Genomic DNA, 17,549 nt, shown 5'->3' on the forward strand with positions numbered 1-17,549 from the left:
TTTTTTTTTTAATGTGTTACTTTTTCTCTAGGATCTTGGGGATAATCAAGTGAAAGCTTCCACCAGTCTTTAATTAGGCTGTTTCTTCCTGTAGTCTAAAATAGATTCCAGCTAGAACTTAACCGTACGAGACCATCTTGGTAGCAATGCAGAGTGTCTGGGTTGGAATAGAAAAATATCTCAGGTGTGCTCAAAGAGAAAGCATTCCTCAACGTCAGAAAAGTTTGAAAGATTTGAAGGAGCAGTTAAGACAAAACTATAGCCTTTTTCTGTATAGTGCATGTGAGCCCTGTGTATCCTTCCAAGGAGTTTTAATCCCCTCCGTCAAACTTTCACATTAATGCTGCAATACAAGTGGGGAGGGAGTGTTTTGGGGAGGGCAAAAAGAAAAAAACAAGGGGATAAAAGGAGGTGAGATGCAGCTAAAGAAGCTCAGGGGGATTGAGCAAAAGCCCATGAGAGTTACTGGAAAAGAGAAGTTTTATGTTCCTGCTTCATTATACCCCAAAGACACTTTTCAAGAAATTGAGAGCTAGAGATGCACCTGGTTTTGGCTTCAGTCATTGCAAACATGAAGCAAAGTGGATTTTGCCCATCAGATGAGCATGAGCGTTTATCTTTCAGGCTCTCTCAGCCCAACATATATGACACGTGTAAGCCAAACAGTATTCTTATATTGAGTGTTTGGGTTTTTATCTGTCCCAGGTTTCGACCTCATCAAGATGCAGACCCTGAAAAGCCCCGAGTTGCTGCCCTGATTGACAGATTAATCTCTTTCAAAAACAATGATCATGGAGCCTGGGTCAGGGGAGGGGATATCCTCATTCAAAACTCTGGGTAAGTATCTGGAAGCGAACAGCTGCATGTTGTTTAGAAGTTTCCCCTGAGGCTTTGTTTATGAAAGTGCATTACAGCAGAGTTATAAGAGAAGACTGATGCTTAACTTGAGGAACTTCTCAATATCTTGAACTGCTTTCACACCATCCCACTACTTTAAATGAAACAAGTTCATATATGATTAGACGAGAACCCGCCTTAAATGGCAAAAAGAAACTATGTAATAAAAAGGAAGTCTAAAAGTTGGTAGAGACAGTAAATTTATACTGCGGTATCTATGGTTTCCCTGAAGCTCTCATGTTTCTACTTAAAATATATAGACAATTACTTGATTTTTTTTTTAACAGCACCATTTTTATAAGAATTATTAAGTGGTGGTTCTAAATTCCATTAATAGAAAAATTCAGGCTTTCTTCAGTGCATAGCAGAATGTGTTCTTATGGTAGCTTTTGTAGGATAATCCAGAAAACATGACTGAAGCTTTGAACTTTCTTTTAGGTTTGCAGACAATGGAATAGGTTTGACATTTGCTAGGTGAGTACTTTGTTATTCACTTCTGTTCTTTCTTGCCTAGAAGCTTAGAAAATATACATCCATCTATTAAAATTAAGAGGTATACTTTCATAAGGCTATAGTTTCATTTTTGGGCCCGGTTCTATTTCCAGTGGTGCGGATGATGATATAAAGGCTGTAAACTGACACAGCTGCTAAAGCTTGCACTTTAATTCAACCCATGCTTGGTTTACACCACAATTTGCTGCCTCTTCACCAGAAGGGTTATGTTTATGCAGGTATTTTTGGTATTGTATGATTCCTTAGGCAGTTTTGATTTTCCTCCTGAACAGTTGAAAGTAAGTAATGGAAAAGAAAGGGGATGAGCATTTAGAGAGCGCAGAGTCTCTTTCTAATAAGAAAAGAATCAATTAACTTAAGTCGTAAGCCAAGATTGCTGCTATTTAGGTTATGACAAACTGGTTCTAGGATTGCAAAAGTGGGCTATAAAAGAAAGAGTGCTGCACTACAAAGGGATATAGAAAATTTAATGCTCAGCTCTCTGCTGGTATTTCAGTTAGCCTGTAATACTGTTAATGATTAAATTTATTCTATGTATTGTAAATGAAGTCTAGACTCCTCTGCTTTAGGAGGACTGTTACAGAAGTAGGACTATGCCTCAGTGTGTTCATCTGCTGGAGAGTCTTGGCTAAAAGCTTATCTCTGACGTTGCTTTGATAGTGATGGGAGCTTCCCAAATGATGAAGGTGCCAGCCAGGAGGTATCTGAGTCGCTGTTCATAGGTGAGAGCAAGAATTATGGGTTTCCAGGCGGCCAAAATAAGTATGCAGGAACTGGAGGAATAGACAACAAGGCACGCACTCTGCCTAGAAATCGGTAAGTATGTTATGAGTGAAGGAAGTAGAAATGATACAAGAAACGTTCTCTGTATCAGACGTAAACACCCTTCTTGCTTGAGCTGTGAGAGATTAGGACTCTATTGAAGGTGACGCACTCTTTCTGTTTAACACTTTGTGTGCAGCTGTGTCACTCGCATTTTTGCTGAGTCAGTTTTCATCTGATGCTACCGCAGGTTGCTTTTCCATAGTGATTTAAGTTATCTGACTTTAATGAAACCTTAGTCTTAAACAACATCTTCTTTCACTCTTCCAGGCCCAAAAGGTTTCAGGTTAAAGGGTCATTTTAGGACTAGAGACTACAGTCTGTCTGTGACAAATCCCAATCTGTGACCGTGATCCTTTTCTTTTCTTTCTGGCTTGCTGTGATGCTTGTTTAACGTAGTGCCAAGTCCTACCCTTGCCACAGAATAGGAAAGAAGGGTGAGGTAGGTCTAGGCCGCCCTGTTTTTTTGCTGCTTAGCCATTTAGAGGGAAGAAGTTAATGTGGTGGTGATATATGAGATATTCAATCTAATTGAGCAGAATCACAGAACGGTTGAGGTTGGAAGGGACCTCTGGAGGCCAACTTGTCCAACTTCCCTGCTCAAGCAGGGCCACCTAGAGCTGGTTGCCCAGGACCACGTTCAGGTGGCTTTAGAATATCTCCAAGGATGGAGACTCCACAACCTCCCTGGGTAACCTGTGCCAGTGCTCAGCCACTCTCACAGTGGAAGAAGTTTCTCCTTTATGTTCAGGAGGAACCTTCTGTTTTTGCCTCTGGTCCTGTCACTGGGCACCACTGGGAAGAGCCTGGCTCCGTCATCTTTGCACCCTCCCTTCAGAGATTCTTATACGTTGATGAAATTCCCACCTTAGCCTTCTCTGCTCCAGGCTGAACAGTCTGAGGTCTCCCAGTGTTTCCTCCTATGGGAGATGCTTCAGTCACTTAATCATCTTTGTGGCCCTTCGTTGGACTTTCTTCAGTAGCTCCATGTCTGTCTTGTACTGGGGACAAGCACTCTAGGTGTGGTTTCACCAGTGCCAAATAGACGAGAAGGATCACCTCCCTCGATCTGTTGGCAACACTTCTCCCAGTGCAGCCCAGGATACCATTTGCCTCTTTGCGGCAAGAGCACATTGTTGGCTTATGGCCAACTTGGTTTCCACCAGGACCCATAGGTCCTTTTCACTGGTGCATAGGGTTGTTCCTCCCTAGGTTCAGGACTTTGCACTTCCCCATGTTGAACTTCATGAGGTTTCCATCTGCCTATTTCTCCAGCCTGTCAAGGTCTATCTGGATGGCAGCACGACACTGGTGGATCAGCTACTCCTCACAGTTTTGTGCCCTCTGCAAACTTGCTGAGACTAAACCCAGCCCCACCATCCAGATCACTAATGAAAATGTTGAACAAGATTGGACGCACTATTGACCCCTGGGGTTCATCACTAGTTACTGACCTCCAGGTAGACTTCATGCCACCAGCCTCTGGGCCCAACCATTCAGCTGGTTTTCAGTCCACCTGACTGTCCTCTTATCCAGCCCATACTTCATGAGGATCTTATGGGACACAGTGTCAAAAGCCTTACTGAAGTGTTTAGGTAGACCATGTGCACCACTCTCCCCTCAGCTACCAGGCCAGTCATTTCATCACAGAACTTTATGAAGTTGGTCAAGCATGACTGCTCCTTGATGAATCCATCCTGATTACTCCTGATGACTTTCTTGTCCTTCATGTGCCTTGAAACGGTTTCCAGGATTAGCTGCTCCATCATCTTCCCAGGGATCAAGCTGAGGCTTACCAGCCTGCAGTTCCCTGGGTGTTCCTTTGTGAAGTTACAAGTGACACTTTTTTCCTCCAGTCTATGGGCACTTCTCCCAGTTGCCATGTTCCATCAAAGAGCAGGTGGTATTAGCTTCCTGCTGTATTTCCTGTATTGGGAAAGGGGCACATTTGCAAATGGACAGTGATAGCTCTTCCAATAGGAAAATTCGAAAGAGCGGGGGATTCTTTGACTCATTAGATAAGTGCAGAAACAAGATTTCCTTTACTAAGATCTAACCTGCAAGTCATTCTCTTAATGTTGCTTTCTTGATTCCTCTGAGAGGAAATGTATTTATGACACAGATTCAGGCTTATCAGGGGTTTTGTTACAGGATGCTATAAATATTTGCTTGCATTAACAGGACATTTCCAATCAGAGGCTTTCAAATTTATGATGGACCTATTCACCTTACCAAGTGCACATTCAAAAATTTTGTGCCAACTCCAGACAGATTTACCAGTGCAGTTGGATTCTTGATGAAAAATCCATGGCAGATGACACCAAAAAACAACATTTCTCTTGTGAAGTTTGGTCCGAACGTAAGTTCATTACAAGTTTTCTTTTATTCTTGCAAATGGCTTTCTTCTTGCTGTATTTAAAACAAACATCCAAGAGCCCTAGGTAATCTTTTCCATACATCCCTACTCCAGAGTTTCTCTCTTGGTTGGAAGTCACCCAAGGTGTATGCTCTGTCTCCTGAGCAAAAAGTGATACTAAGGGAGATGTAGGATATGTTGCAATAATGATCTCTTTCATGGCTAATGGTAAAGCTGAAAGGAGATTTTTGTAAGGTTTGATATATCCTTAGTAATGAATTTTCAGTTGCAAATATTAACACTGTTCAGAACCAAGAACTGACCTGAGCCTATTACTAAAAATCAAAATGTCTGTTTTGCAAGATTCCACTGTCCTTGCCATAAGGTTTTTAATCAACTTTGTCGAATTCCTGTGTTTCTGCAGGTGTGCACGTTAGTCTGTGCTTTGCCTGTGGAAAAACATAAATATTTTAATTGTTGTTGTCAGGTTTCTTTGAAAGCCTTCTTTGGAAAACCTGGTCCCTGGTTTGAAGAAGGAGATCTGGATGGTGACAAGAACTCAATATTCCATGATCTAGATGGTTCAGTGACTGACTACAAGGATACCTATGTGGGCAGAATGGATAACTACTTGATTCAACACCCCAAATGCATTAATATTACAGAATGGAGTGGAGTCGTTTGCAGTGGGACCTATGCACAGGCTAGTACTCTTGTAGCTTTCTGTTTGGGACAAATCTACAATATAAACAACTTGTGGGGGCAGGGGGAGTATAAGAACTACAAAATTACCTATCTTTGTATTTAAAAATTCTTTGACGTTTTAAAAATACTTTTATGCATATTACACTTTTCAGCCAGTTGTGTATATTGTGTTCCCTTCAACTCGGAAACTGGGAGTACAGTATTAGATGCTGCAAGATAAAACCAAATGTGTATGCATGCCAGGAGTTCTATGTTGCAGCCCTATCTGCTAAAACATTTTTGTATTGGAGGTGTTTTCTTCCACTGGAGTTCATAGAATCATAGAATCATTAAGGTTGGAAAAGATACTAAGATCATCGAGTCCAACCGTCAACCCAACATCACCATGTCCACTAAACCATGTCCCTAAGTGCCGCATCTACACATCTTTTAAATACTTCCAGGGATGGTGATTCAACCACTGCCCAGGGCAGCCTGTTCCAATGTTGAACCACTCTTTCAGTGAAGAAATTTTTCCTCATGTCCAATCTAAACCTCCCCTGGTGCAATTTGAGGCCATTTCCTCTCGTCCTATCACTAGTTACTTGGGAGAAGAGACCGACACCCACCTCACTACAACCTCCTTTCAGGTAGTTGTAGAGCGTGATGAGGTCTCCCCTCAGCCTCCTCTTCTCCAGGCTAAACAACCCCAGTTCCCTCAGCCGCTCCTCATAAGACTTGTTCTCCAGACCCTTCACCAGCCTCGTTGCCCTTCTCTGGACACGCTCCAGCACCTCAACGTCCTTCTTGTAGTGAGGGGCCCAAAACTGAACACAGTATTCGAGGTGCGGCCTCACCAGGGCCGAGTACAGGGGCACGATCACTTCCCTACTCCTGCTGGCCACGCTATTTCTGATACAGGCCAGGATGCCATTGGCCTTCTTGGCCGCCTGGGCACACTGCCGGCTCATGTTCAGCCGGCTGTCAACCAGCACCCCCAGGTCCTTTTCCGACAGGCAGCTTTCCAGCCACTCTTCCCCAAGCCTGTAGTGCTGCATGGGGTTGTTGTGGCCGAAGTGCAGGACCTGGCACTTGACCTTGTTGAACCTCATACAATTGGCCTCGGCCCATCGATCCAGCCTGTCCAGGTCCCTCTGCAGAGCCTTCCTACCCTCGAGCAGATCAACACTCCCGCCCAACTTGGTGTCGTCTGCAAACTGACTGAGGGAGCACTCGATCCCCTCATCCAGATCATTGATAAAGGTATTGAACAAGACCGGCCCCAAAACTGAGCCCTGGGGAACACCGCTCGTGACCGGCTGCCAACTGGATTGAACTCCATTCACCACAACTCTCTGGGCCCGGCCGTCCAGCCAGTGTTTTACCCAGCGAAGAGTACACCTGTTAAGCCGTGAGCCACCATCTTCTCTAGGAGAATGCTGTGGGAGACAGTGTCAAAGGCCTTACTGAAGTCCAGGTAGACCACATCCACAGCCTTTCCCTCATCCACTAGGTGGGTCATCTGGTCATAGAAGGAGATCAGGTTGGTCAAGCAAGACCTGCCTCTCATGAACCTGTGCTGGCTGGGCCTGATCCCCTGGTTGTCCCGCACATGCCTTGTGAGCACCCTCAAGATGAACCGCTCCATAATCTTCCCTGGCACCAAGGTCAGGCTGACAGGCCCGTAGTTCCCTGGATCCTCCTTCTGTCCCTTCTTGTAGATGGGCGTCACACTGGCAAGCCTCCAGTTGTCCGGGACCTCCCCTGTTAACCAGGACTGCTGATAAGTGATGGAGAGTGGCTTGGCAAGCTCCTTCACCAGCTCCCTCAGCACTCTCGGGTGGATCCCATCCGGCCCCATAGACTTGTGAGCATCCAGGTGGCATAGCAGGTCATTAACTGCTTCCTCTTGCATTATGGGGGGTTCATCCTGCTCGCCGTCCCTGTCTTCCATCTCAGGGGGCTGAGTACCCTGAGGATAACTGGTCTGCCTGTTAAAGACTGAGGCAAAGAAGGCATTAAGTACCTCAGCCTTTTCCTCATCCTCGGTGACAATGTTCCCCCGCCGCATCCAACAAAGGATGGAGGTTCTCCTTGGCTCTTTTCTTGTCATTAATATATTTGTAAAAACTTTTTTTGTTGTCTCTAACGACAGCGGCCAGATTGTGTTCTAGCTGGGCTTTTGCCTTTCTCATTTCTTCTCTGCACGACCTAACAAGATCCCTGTACTCTTCTTGAGTCGCCTGCCCCTTCTTCCGCAGGTGGTAAACTCTCCTTTTTTTCCTGAGTCCCAGCAAGAGCTTCCCGTTCAGCCAGGCCGGTCGTCTTCCCCGCCCGTTCTTGTTACGGAGTTCTGTCTGTCTCTTTTTCACAGAGTGGGTTTTAAGGCGCTCTTTATTTCTTCTTTTTTTTTTTTTTTTTTTTACTTTTTTAAATGGAGATGTTAAATACCACCTTCTGAATACAAATCTCACATAGGTTTGATTCCCATTCTGGTTCCTGTTTTATATGGGTTTGGCCAAGTACCATAGCTGATTCTATTTTTTTTTGGTTTTCCCTCTCTGTCCCCTTTTTTCATCTGTAAAATGGGCAAAATCTACAATAGATTTTCAAGTAGGGCTCTTCTTCAGGAGCTATTTGTGTATTGTAAAACTCTGAACATCGAATTGCAGCATTTTGGCTAATAATGTACTGATTATTCTTCATTATTTCATTTCCTTTTGCACAGTGTCCAATTTTCCTTCTTTTCATCCTCCTTAATATCGTATAGGTTTATGTCCAAACCTGGAATGGACAGAATCTTTCCATGACTATCGTACGAGATGAGTACCCAGCCAATCCCATGGTTCTTCGAGGTATTAATCAGAGAGCTGTCTTTCAACAATACCAACCAGTAGTGATGCTCCAAAAGGGCTACACAATACATTGGAATGGAAAAGCTCCAAACGTCACCTATCTTTATCTCATTAACTTCAACAAGTATGTTTACTTTCTTTCATGTCATTGATCCATAAGGCAATAGTGAAGTAATGTCCTGCAGAATTAGCATGGGTGAGAGTTTGCAACCGTCAGTAAGACTGCATCTTGGGTTGGTTTTTTTTCCATAATTACAAATACTAAAGTGTGAAAAGCAAGAGATTAAGCAATAGACCTGCACCTAAAGTTAAACTTTCATCCAGTACAGTGTCTTTAAGGAAAATCCTTTGGAGAAGAAAATGTGCAAATAGTGAACTTGAGCAGAATTGGAGTTGAATAATTTAGCATACTTGATTTTGTTCTCAAATAAACTTATTTAAATGTCTAAAGTATAAAATCAAATATATCCTGAGAGTACCAAAGTTACTATAACATTTAATGAAACACTTTGTGTAGACAGGGGAAGAAAGATCTTCTGGTTGAGGTTTTGGGAGCTTTTTGTGTTCCTGTTACTTGTTTTTTGAGTGATCTGTTTGCATATTGTCATTAAACTGTTCTTATGGTGAATCATACCTTTTATTTTGTTTTCAGGAATGACTGGATCCGTGTTGGTCTTTGTTATCAACCAAATACAGATTTTGTTATAGTATTGGAAACCTTTCAAAGGCGGTCATCTGCTCTGTCAAGCAAGGTAGAGCGCTACATGCCTGTATCTTCAATGATGGAGCTCGAAAAGAATCAATCAGACAAGAAGTTTTACTTTGACAACAGTACTGGGTAACTACTTGTAACTTGACCCTATTGGAAGATGTTGTTTAACCTTAAAATGTCCAGTTTGGTAGTGTTAAAAGCAACTGATTGAGACACCGGCATAAGAGGAAAGCTGTTGTGAAGGAGCCCAAAGCCTATTTGAAAGAATACTTTACGTGACTTTGAATCTCCAAAACACAGTGGTTGTCACTGAAATACTTTTCCAAGAGCACTACAGTTGCCACAGATATTTCCTACCCCATGCCTGCAAAAATGTGGTACCTGGTGTGCTGCAGAGCAGTGTCTTTCAGGAAGTAACTACTAAGTCTTCAAAGAAAACTTGTGCTTTCTTGTTAAACTGAAAATTCTAGAAATTTCCAAGAAGTTTTTATTCCAAGAACATTTTAAGAATGTATTTCTGAAAATCCTAATCCGTTTTCAGCCTTCTTGAAAGTACTTAAGAGTCCTAGTCTCTCTTTCAAAAGTACTTCTGACAGAGGCCACCGAGATCCTTCTGAGAGATTTAAGATGGTCAACTTTGAGTAAAATAAGCCCTACATATATCACTTCTGTGTTTTGCAAATGTTAATCTTTATAATTTGTTCTCTTATTTTATTTTGTTCCCTTATCTGCTACTTTGCCTGTAGTAAATATGCAGATGAATGTAGCTTTTGAAAAGACATTTACATTTCTTTTGCCTAAAAGCTACAGTGATAACAGTCAAATATATAATAGAAGAATTACTGGTCTCTGTGTACTGTGAACATTAATGACCACTACCCCCTAAATTGCATTTCCAGGCATTTGCAACAGTACAATTACATTGTCTAGTGCTGGTGGGTGAAGCTGAATATCCAAACAGTTACTGCTGGGTATCTGCAAAGATCTATGGTCAAAGAAAACATTTATGCTCTGCAGTTTGGTTTTTGTTTCCTGCAAGTCACCAATTTGAGGAGTGGCTGTTCTTTTCAAAGCATATGCATTCATAATGATGTCTCCTTTAATTGTTGGGAATTTTAGATATGTCAGTAGAGACTTCCTAACTCTAGTAAACTGTAAATATTTTGAAAAAGTTTGAACAATGGTGCAGAAGGGAATACTGTGGTTTCTCTGCTTCTGAAAATCATGAAATACAGCTGTTAAGGTTTAACATGAGGTTAACATAAGGTTTCTATGATTCTATCGAAGTAACAAGCGATAGGACGAGAGGAAATGGCCTCAAGTTGCGGCAGGGGAGGTTTAGATTGGATGTAAGGAAAAATTTCTTTACTGAAAGAGTGGTGAAACATTGGAACAGGCTGCCCAGGGAAGTGGTGGAGTCCCCATCCCTGGAGGTTTTTAAAAGACGTGTAGATGAGGCGCTTAGGGACATGGTTTAGTGGGCATGGTGGTGTTGGGTCAACGGTTGGACTCGATGATCTTAGAGGTCTTTTCCAACCTCAATGATTCTATGATTCTATCGAAGTAACATAAATGCTTATCTTTCCAGCAATTGATCTAGATTGTTTTTCCCCCTTTTGTGTAGATTACTGTTTTTATTTCTTCAAGCCAAATATAATAGGGATGGTCACAGTTATTGCTCATCTCAGGGATGTGAAAGGATCAAGATTGTGACCAAAGATTCAACAAAAGGGATCAGTAACTGCATGGCAAAAGCTTACCCAAAGTACTACCAAGGACCAACCATCATAAAGCGGATGCCGGTAAAAACTACTGTACCATGTACAAAATGCGGCACAACTCAGGTAAAATAAAATAAGCAAAAACTTTCATGAACTGTATAGTTGGTGTTGCTGTCTACTCGCTTTCAGGCAGAATTTCAGTCTTTCAGCACAGAATACTGCACCTACTGGTTTGCGATGGTCATGTTGTTAATCTGTACGCTAGAAGGCAGGGAGTCCCTTGTAGCACAAAGGTTTCAGTTTTTGTTTTTTGAACAATACTGCTTCACCTGTCACTCAGAGTGCTACAGAGAAGGGGCATCTGATGTCTTGTACTACAGTATTGTCTGTACTCCATGTGGGATAGCTTTGCTGCAGAGATCTATATGCTATTGGCCAACCTTCTCTCTTCTTTTTTGGATCTTTGCTTATTAGCATGAACTTGAAATTGCATTATCCGTTTTAGCTATACAAGCTGAGAAAAATACTGAAAGTAAGGAACAAAATGGGTTACACTATACATCATGATATTTATTAGCATTGCTAGCACCATAAATAATGCCACTGACAAATGGAGGCATTTGCTTTGGAGCATGGGCGGTCTGTTGTAAACTGTCTGGCATGATAAAGTGTTGAAGACACATGGATATGTGTACTTAATGTGTTTCATTTGATATCCAGATGGTATTCACCAGTGATCCTCACAAAAACTACCTCCTTGTGCAGATTAATTCATCTGGTAAAAAAGAGTTAAGCAGAGGTCAGCAAGCATTTATTTCTGTAAGTATTCTTTATGGTTTTCTTCTAACTATCCTTCTTTTCAGCAGTTTGTATTACAACAGTTGTACAGCTGCACATAATGCTGACCTCACTTTTCTTCACTTGATTGAAAAGTGTTGGTTCATAGTTTAAAAATCAAACAGTCAAAAAGCTGATGTTTGAACCTCAGAAAATGAGGCTCCAGAGCTCCATTTTGTATTTGAATCCTTTCCTGCTGGAGAAAAAATTGTACCAGTAAGGGAGAGTTTAAAATCTTCAGATTCATGTTGAAATCTGGATGAATGTACACTTATTGATGGCTGCTTTTGGGGGGGAAAAAAAAACCAACAACAACAAAAAACCCCCACAACCAAAACAAAACCAAACAACCTGTTAGTTAAATCCATGTTGTTGTGCTAACAGATTGGTGAGTTAATGAGATGAGTCATTCAAGCCATTAAGCTTTGCTAAACTCCTTCAAAATTGCAATTACTAAAGGATCCATAGAGATTTCTGTATTTGTTCTGATGTGGTCCTGATAAGCCTAGTGATATGATATTGTATAAAAAATGGTTTACTTTTAGTAAAAGTAAACCATTGGTTTACTTTTTCTATTCGGATGTGAAGGAAACTTGCACGTGGTGCTGAAATAGCATTTGCAGACACCCTTACACCATAAAGCTTAAAGTCTGTATGTGGCTTACATTCTGTAATGTCGGTGCAATAGTGTCGTGGTTTAACCCCAGCCAGGAACAAAGCCCCACACAGCCACGCACTCACTCCCCCCCCATGGGGTGGGGGAGAGAATCAGAAGAGTAAAAGTGAGAAAACTTGTGGGTCGAGATAAAGACAGTTTAATAGGTAAAGCAAAAGCCATGCACGCAAGCAAAGCAAAACATGGAATTCATTCACTGCTTCCCATCGGCAGGCAGGTGTTCAGCCATCTCCAGGAAAGCAGGGCTCCATCACGCGTGACGGTTACTTGGGAAGACAAACGCTATCACTCTGAATGCCCCCCACTTCCTTCTTCCCCCAGTTTTTTTGTTGCTGAGCCTGACATCATATGGTGTGGAATATCCCTGTGGTCAGTTGGGGTCAGCTGTCCCGGCTGTGTCCCCTCCCAGCTTCTTGTGCACTTGAGCCTACTCGCTGGTAGGGTGGTGTGAGAAGCAGAAAAGACGTTGACGCTGTGTCAGCACTGCTCAGCAGTAATGAAAACATCCCTGTGTTATCAATGCTGTGTTCAGCACAAATCCAAAACATAGCCCCATGCTAGCTACTATGAAGAAAATTAACTCTGTCCCAGCCAAAACCAGCACAGTTAGCTTGGTTGAAATATTAAAACTCTTGAGTTATTTAGACAGACAAATGGCACGTGAGCAGCGTAACCTTAGCAGCTGCAAACTTCTACGGGAATATGTGTGCTGTATCCAAAGCAGTAAGACCATGCCGTAGGAAGAAACTGGGCTGCTGCAGAGACAGATTATCTCAACTATTACCAAGAAGTCCAGGTGGTTCAGTATCTGAATTTTAGCTTCCTGGAGCACGAGAAATGACCAAGGCAGGTAGTAAGTCACCTGAAATGTATGGTCTCCCTGTAGAAGCCAGGGACTGAAGGCTCCCATGCAATTTCTGAAGTCCCACTGAAAGCCTCCCCCCAAGGGGAAAAATGAAGAGATGCTAGAGAGAAGCAAGTATTTGTAAGGAAATTAGTACACCACTGTGTCTAAACTAGAGGAAGATTAACACTGAGTGCACTAGAATCGCTGTTGAATTCATGTGAACTTTAAGAAAGAAAGAAAAAGTTCTTTTCTCTTTTTCTCCTCCCATTCAGGTCAATGACACTATGTTTTCCTTCAAGGATAATGGTATACTTATTGTTGTAGTTGATGCCTGCATTGGCACAGTGTCGGGAAACAAAATATTTTCTGGATTAGACATTAAGCGTGTAGGTGGATATTTAAAATCTGGAATTCCACAAAGGTATGTGTAATGACCATTTATTTCCAGTATGTCCTGTAAGCTGTAGCTCTGCTCTCTAATGAGGATTTAAATAATGATGTCTATACAGGAGCACTGAAAGTGAGCAAAACATGTATCTAAGTTGAGGGGAAAGAAGAAACATAGGAGCATTTTAACAGACAATTTAGCCTTATTTGAGAAAACAAAGCAACTCAAATTTTGAACACTTACAGTTTTCCAGTGTTGCTTGTCTTTCACTTCAAAAAGATCTTTTTTTTAACTAGTCATCATGTAATAACACTTCTTTGCTTAAAACAAGAATAATTTTTTGTTTAATAAGGTCACCTAGGACACTGACAATAACTATGTGACAAGATATCATACTGTTCTCTCCCTATCTAGGAAAAAAGTTGCTTATCATTAAAGAAAGTTAAAAAGTGTCAGAAAAATCAGCATTCTCATAGTCTAATTTTGGATCAATATCTAAGCTTGATTTTTGATACAAATTATTAAACTATATTTAAATAACACTTTCCAATGATTTTGAAGCTAAATTTAAAAAAATTTAAAGTGTTTTTAAAAAAAAAAAAATTCTAGGTGGGGGCTTTTCTAGGTACTGCTTGCAGAGAGGGTTGACTATTTCCATGTCATGAAATGACATGGCATGAGTACTTTTAAGCAAGTGGACTATGAGGCCAGCTAGCTGTAAAAACATGTAGCAGAGCATTAAGAAAACTTTGTGTTTATAACAGCTGCCATCTCTGCACTGTTTCTGCTGCAGGTCTATCGTTCTACTGAGCACAAGAGGTGATGTAGCAATTCCTAATAATTTATCAGAAGCCTTAATGTCCCTGGGGACAGCCAAACCGCCTTATCTTCAGAGCAACGGTTGGTGGAAATTTTGCACATTTCTTTGACACCACCTTGGTCTGTGTGTTTATGTTGGCACGGTGGGTTTCTCACGGGGTGTGTGAAAAGGATGCAGCTGGGGGAGGATGGTTGCCAGTTTGCACTGGAGTGGGCTGCTGCGTTTCAGCCCTTGTTGGGGGGGGTGGGGGGCAGCCCTGCAGCAGATGGGGCAGAAAACCCTTCCTGTTGCCCTAAAGGGTGTTGTGTGAAGCTTGTTGCAAGCAGAGAAGTGACTAGCAGTTCTTTGTGCCTGTGGATTACAGAAAAAGAGCCCCAGGCTTTTTTCCTGAAGCCTGTATTTTGTGCCTCACCCAGCGAATCTATTTTTAAACACTCTCCTGTGCCAGGCTAGTATTTCCTGTTCTAACAAAATTTGAAGACAGAGATGAGAAGCTGTTGGTATTTTGAGGGCTGATCACTGTATAGGCCACGTGGGGTAGCTCTAGTCCATTCAGGGCCCTGGCACAAGTCTTGTCTGAGAAAGCAGGTTTTATAACTGTCCCGATAGCTGTGTTTTCAAATTAAGGTTTCAGAGTATCTAATACTGAATATTGAAAAAGGAAATTGCAAGTCAGTATTTCCTTGCGAGGTGCATGTGAAGCTGAGAGTGGATTAATGTCCTGAATAATCGGGGGGGGAGAATTTCAGAGGAGCATGCCATTCCCTTCCCAACCGGTGCTGTGTTGTGCTTGGACGGGCTTGGCTGTTTGGGTAACACGGAGCTGTTTTTGTCACAGGAAGCCTGGCCTTTCTGGGCTTCAGAGGAAACTTTAAGCCATCCTGGATTAAGCTGTTTACCGGTCCTGCTGGGCATGGGCTCGTTCAGATAGAAAAGTATATCCCTTTACAACTGGAAGAGTATGGCTGTGCCAGAGCAATTAAAAGCCGACGGAAAGACCTCGAGCTTCTGAAGAAGGCTACACGATCTCATTAAAGACTAAGATGTACATAAAAGCTGGGGAAAAAAAAATGTGAACTAACTTATTTTTTAATTTATGGCATTTTAAACTATATTGTTATCCAAGTAAATCATGTTATTGTCTGACAGTTGTTTGCCAGCATTGACCGCTTGAATGCCAATCTGTGCACCTTCTAGTTGTACAAAATATTAAAGAATTTATTAGTATTTGTATAAACAGGTTTCAGAGATTTTTCAGATGTTTGTATTTACTGTAAACAAGTTCCTTCTGTTTAATACTCCTTTTGTATGTAAGAGGGTGTTCATAAAAGCCTTTAATTTTTGATAACAGGTGTTGGAGTGCATCTTGAACTACTTGAAAGATTAATGTTAAAGTCTCCATAAACAGCTTGAATTGGTCATTATAACTTACGCATTTTCCCTCAGCTGTTTAGATGTTTTCCTGAGGGTTTATTTAGCAGTCAGCTCAGTTATATTCTCAATCTGCTTTCCAAGGTGTTAAAAACCAATTTCCCTCATGCATGCAGCTGACTCAAGGGGGTTTAACTGCAGTAAAATTTTTGCTTTGCTGTGTAAAAGATGGAGAGGGGGGATTCAAAGATTCAGCCTAGGGCTGGGTGAGGATTGTGTACCGTGCAACAGAGTTTAACAAGGCTATGTGTACCAGCATGGCATACAGAGCAGAAAATGACCGCTGGTTTTTGGGGTCACTGTTTACTATTCACCCCTAAATATACAGGTGCCTGTAAGAGTTACTTCAGTAAACAGCCTGGGTGTTAAGGCTGCAGTCTTGGGTACAGCTTGACTTCAGCTTTTTCTTTTAAAGCTTTTAGCCAGAAGGGCAAAGCTCAGATATTGTTACTCTCAATTTGTTATGAAACTAAGCTTCTGCTCTTGCAGTGATTTTTGGTTTTTGTTTTTTTTTGTTTTTGGTTTTTTTTTTTCTTTAAGGCTATCCCAGCTCTAGCTTTTAAGTGAATGGAAAGTGCTCTCAGTTCATTCAGGCATGTTATATCTTTTGCCTTCAATTAACTTCAATTCTTTTAATATACTCATGTTGCTAATTCCTATTGATTTTATATTAGGTCCGTTTGATTTCTTTTGGTTTTGTTGCAATTATTTGACCCTTTCTGCAGATAGTGTGAAAATCATTTAGAAGAACTAAGGCACAGCTGCCCTTTTTCAGGATCCTAGTCTTTGAAATTAAATTTCAGAGACTGTAAAGATGTATTTCATAATAGGGAACAATAGGTGTCATAGGGCTAAAATGTAACCATAGTTCTAATAAAACTGACATAGTTCCTTCTTCTTGTATATGTTCTCATTCATTCTAGCTGGTATAATGTATCTACCATTCAGAGATGCTTTGTGCTTTGAATTCAAAATGGAGTGGCTGTTGGAAATGAACTATATGCCTGTCTTCTCCAAAGAAGTTGAAAAACTGTGGGGATTTTTTTTGTGCTTTAAAGGAGAGGAGGCACAGTAGCAGACCTATTATTCTGTTCAATTAAAATATGCTACCTCAGTGCTACAATTAAACTGCCTGGTCTAGTGTGGTTTCCTAAGTGAGAGGGAAGGAGAAAGGAGCACAACACAAGAGATGAAGTTAACAAATAGATGACTGATGTTATTTTTATTGTAAAACCAAGCCAAATGGATGATTGTGTATTTTGCAGTTGTTTTGATGCACAGTTCTCTTATAATGTTAAAAAAAAAAAAGGATGTTTTGTTAGGGGGAGATGTGGTAAATCTTTAAGACTAGCTATAATGTTTGGTGTTACTAATGCAGGGCAATGTGATTTAAATGCTCTGAGTGCAGTAGTGATAGTGATTGGGGATTAAAATGGCTTTAAGACTTCCGCTGTTCTGTGGGTCATGCTTAGCAGAGAAATACCGATGAGGTAGTGACCTTCAGGCTTGTGAAGTTGGCCATTATTTATGAGATTCTGCTGTTCTAAGCCATCTTGTAAAAAATTGTACTTGCAAGTGTCAAGGGTGTTCTGATGTAGGGCTTACTGATGGACTATTGGACCTGAAGTTGAAGTGTTGTCTTTTGTGTAAATTTAAACACTTGATAAATAGCATAAAAAATAAATTTTTACATCTGACAAGGCAATAAAATCTTGGGTCTCTTCTGTTCTTGTATCAAGTAACTTTGTAATGTGTGTTGTATGAATACTATAGATTATTTTATTCCAAACACCAATGGACCTGTGAAGTTCATGGAGCGTATCCTACTCTTCATTCAGAGACAAGTTGGGAATACTGGGAAAGGAGACACTTAATGGTGACTGAAATTATGGGCCTGTCTCCAAAGTCTGTCATCTTAAAGTCTGTCTGAGCTGCTAACTGAATGTAGAGTCATTTCAGTTTGGTGGGGGCCAGTGCAGTATTGCTACCT

General features: G+C 41.4%; 1 protein-coding gene across 2 annotated transcripts in view; it reads left to right on the forward strand.

Moving 5' to 3' along the window:
- Positions 1-17,263, forward strand: part of CEMIP2 (cell migration inducing hyaluronidase 2) — a 54,082-nt gene extending 36,819 nt beyond the window's left edge. For both annotated transcript variants that reach the window (XM_076362112.1, XM_076362111.1), the window contains exons 13-24: positions 706-837; positions 1,336-1,371; positions 2,071-2,226; positions 4,414-4,591; positions 5,076-5,291; positions 8,043-8,251; positions 8,780-8,965; positions 10,464-10,683; positions 11,281-11,379; positions 13,193-13,341; positions 14,102-14,208; positions 14,967-17,263. In XM_076362112.1, the coding sequence (XP_076218227.1) occupies positions 706-837; positions 1,336-1,371; positions 2,071-2,226; positions 4,414-4,591; positions 5,076-5,291; positions 8,043-8,251; positions 8,780-8,965; positions 10,464-10,683; positions 11,281-11,379; positions 13,193-13,341; positions 14,102-14,208; positions 14,967-15,163 (1,885 nt within the window). In that variant the 3' untranslated portion in view covers positions 15,164-17,263. The remainder of the gene's footprint in view (positions 1-705; positions 838-1,335; positions 1,372-2,070; positions 2,227-4,413; positions 4,592-5,075; positions 5,292-8,042; positions 8,252-8,779; positions 8,966-10,463; positions 10,684-11,280; positions 11,380-13,192; positions 13,342-14,101; positions 14,209-14,966) is intronic.
- Positions 17,264-17,549: the final 286 nt, after the last annotated feature.

This window comes from Aptenodytes patagonicus, chromosome Z (assembly GCF_965638725.1).
Source record: "Aptenodytes patagonicus chromosome Z, bAptPat1.pri.cur, whole genome shotgun sequence".
In the NCBI taxonomy this organism is placed as follows: domain Eukaryota; kingdom Metazoa; phylum Chordata; class Aves; order Sphenisciformes; family Spheniscidae; genus Aptenodytes; species Aptenodytes patagonicus.